The sequence below is a fragment of the Engraulis encrasicolus genome, chromosome 8 (genome assembly GCF_034702125.1).
Source record: "Engraulis encrasicolus isolate BLACKSEA-1 chromosome 8, IST_EnEncr_1.0, whole genome shotgun sequence".
NCBI classification, from domain to species: Eukaryota; Metazoa; Chordata; class Actinopteri; order Clupeiformes; family Engraulidae; genus Engraulis; species Engraulis encrasicolus.
In genome coordinates this window covers 53,212,226-53,214,580 of record NC_085864.1, presented here as the reverse complement: position 1 = coordinate 53,214,580, position 2,355 = coordinate 53,212,226, and the positions used below count along the sequence as shown (strand labels likewise).

The 2,355-nt window shown below is 47.9% G+C and overlaps 1 protein-coding gene across 1 annotated transcript in view; it reads right to left on the bottom strand.

Moving 5' to 3' along the window:
- The window catches only part of npas1 (neuronal PAS domain protein 1), a 59,945-nt gene extending 58,188 nt beyond the window's left edge, over window positions 1-1,757 (bottom strand). The window contains exon 1 of the mRNA XM_063204710.1: window positions 1,663-1,757. Coding sequence (XP_063060780.1) covers window positions 1,663-1,757 — 95 coding nt within the window. The remainder of the gene's footprint in view (window positions 1-1,662) is intronic.
- Between the last annotated feature and the right edge of the window lie 598 nt (window positions 1,758-2,355).

The window sequence follows — 2,355 nt, the reverse complement described above, 5'->3', positions numbered from 1 at the left end:
ATGTAACCAAGAAGCGTCATTTTGTTTCCTTTCCGGTATCCACTGTCGGGTGAACGCCCCTTTAGGAGACCTTCGGTTAGGAGACCTTCGGTTAAGAGACCTTTGGTTAGGAGACCTTCGGAGTCCTAAGGTTGAGAATAAATGGAGTCCCCTTAGCGCTGCAGATGGCAGTAGCGCACGTCTTGCGCAAACACCTCAAAAAGAGAAGAAGAAGTAGGGGACAACGCCCCCTTAGGAGACCCAACTTGAGCACACGCTTTTTCATTGAGTGGGCGTGGTTTGCGATATCTTTGTTTGATTCAGAATTTTTGATACGATGCAACGAAAGTCATTATTTCTCTATGGAGGACACGCGACCAGCGCTACCAAAGCGAATTCGCCAGGAGCGAAGCGAACTGAGCGACCAAAGTGAATTTTAACGATTAAATCTTATGGTAATGAGTTATGACGTGATTCGGCGAAAACCAATTGGAACGTTCATATCTCCGAGAGCCGTTCTGTGATTAGCTAAATCAAATATGTGAATGCTGCGTCTGAAGCGAATACAGTTAATTCAAGGCGAAACTTCTTCTGCTACCCACGCTACCAGGCAGCTCCGTTCGCTCTTGATCTGGACACGGCATATGTCGCTCAATGTAGTATAAAATAATTGAAGATTAAACTCTGACGCTGTTCGGCGAAAACCAATCAGAACGTTCATATCTCCAAATGTCCCAGGCTGTCAAGCCAGAACCGTTATGTGATTAGCTGAATCAAACATGTCAATACTCCGTCTGGAGCAAATACAGCGAATTCAAGGTGAAACTTCTTCTGCTACCTACGCTACCAGGCAGCGTAGTTTGCTCTTGGTCTGGTCAGGGCATAATATGACAGTGTGTAAACTGAAGATGTGAAGGGTGTGTGTGTGTATGTCTTTATGACTGTACGCGTGTGTGTGTATACTACTCATCATGGTAGCGTGGGCGGCTTGGCCAGTAGTCCCTGGGGATATAATATTGTGTATACTGCAGATGTGAAGGGTGTGTGTGGGGAGCGTACCTATGTGCCCACGGCCCACTGGTCCCACAACCCATTGGTCCCACAGCCCATTGGTCCCACGTCACTAAGACTTTTTGTCATTTTTTAGGCCCATTGGTCCCACAGCCCATTGGTCCCACAGTCCATTGGTCCCACATCACAAACACTTCAATGGGCTGTGGGACCAATGGGCTGTGGGACCAACGGACCTACAAATAAATTTAAAAAAATCGTAGTGATGTGGGACCAATGGGCTGTGGGACCATTGGGCCTAATTTTGAAAAAACACAAAAGTCTTAGCAATGTGGGACCAAAGGGCATAGAGCTGACCCTGTGTGTGTGTACTCACCATGGTAGATGTGAAGATGTGTGTGTGTGTGTGTGTGTGTGTGTGTGTGTGTGTGTGTGTGTGTGTGTGTGTGTGTGTGTGTGTGTGTGTGTGTGTGTGTGTGTGGGTGTATGTGTGTGTGTGTGTGTTTATGCGTGTGTACTCTATACTCACCATGGTAGCGTGGGCGGCTTGGCCAGTATTCCCTGCAGGAAGTCTAATATAATATTGTGTATACTGTAGATGTGAAGGTGTGTGTGTGTGTGTTGTGTGTGTGTGTGTCTGACTGTACGTGTGTCTGTGTACTCTATACTCACCATGGTAGCGTGGGTGGCTTGGCCAGTAGTCCCTGGAGGAAGTCCCACTCCACGCTCACACACTTCCCCTCGCTGACGAACGGCATGCTGGCCATCCTGCAGGGGGCACCCCACACTCCCGACACCTCCGCCAGGGTAGCGCAGACCACACACACACACACGCACACACACACACTCTTCACACACCCGACACCGCCAGGGTGCAGACGGCGATGCGCGCACACACACAGACACACACACTCTTCTGTGGAGACAACACACACACTTTCTTCAGTAGAGGCGATGGATTACACTCGTCACATCCTCCAGGCAGTTCACACTCTCTCTTCAGTTGAGGCGAAGAACTTCACTCCGGAGGACGGAGCCCCTGAAATGTTCTGTTTCAGCTCCTCGGCCTCAGTCAGCTGCTACTGCGCCTGCAAAGATACATCAGAGACACGGACAGAAAAAAAGGGAGAGAGGTTAGATGTCAAGTTGTAATGCATGTTTTTTTAAAGGGACACTGTGTGAGATTTTTAGTTGTTTATTTCCAGAATTCATGCTGCCCATTCACTAATGTTGCCTTTTTCATGAATACTTACCACCACCATCAATTTCCAAGTATTCATTATGACTGGAAAAATTGCACTTTTCATACATGAAAAGGGGCATCTTCTCCATGGTCCGCCATTTTGAATTTCCAAAAATAGGCAT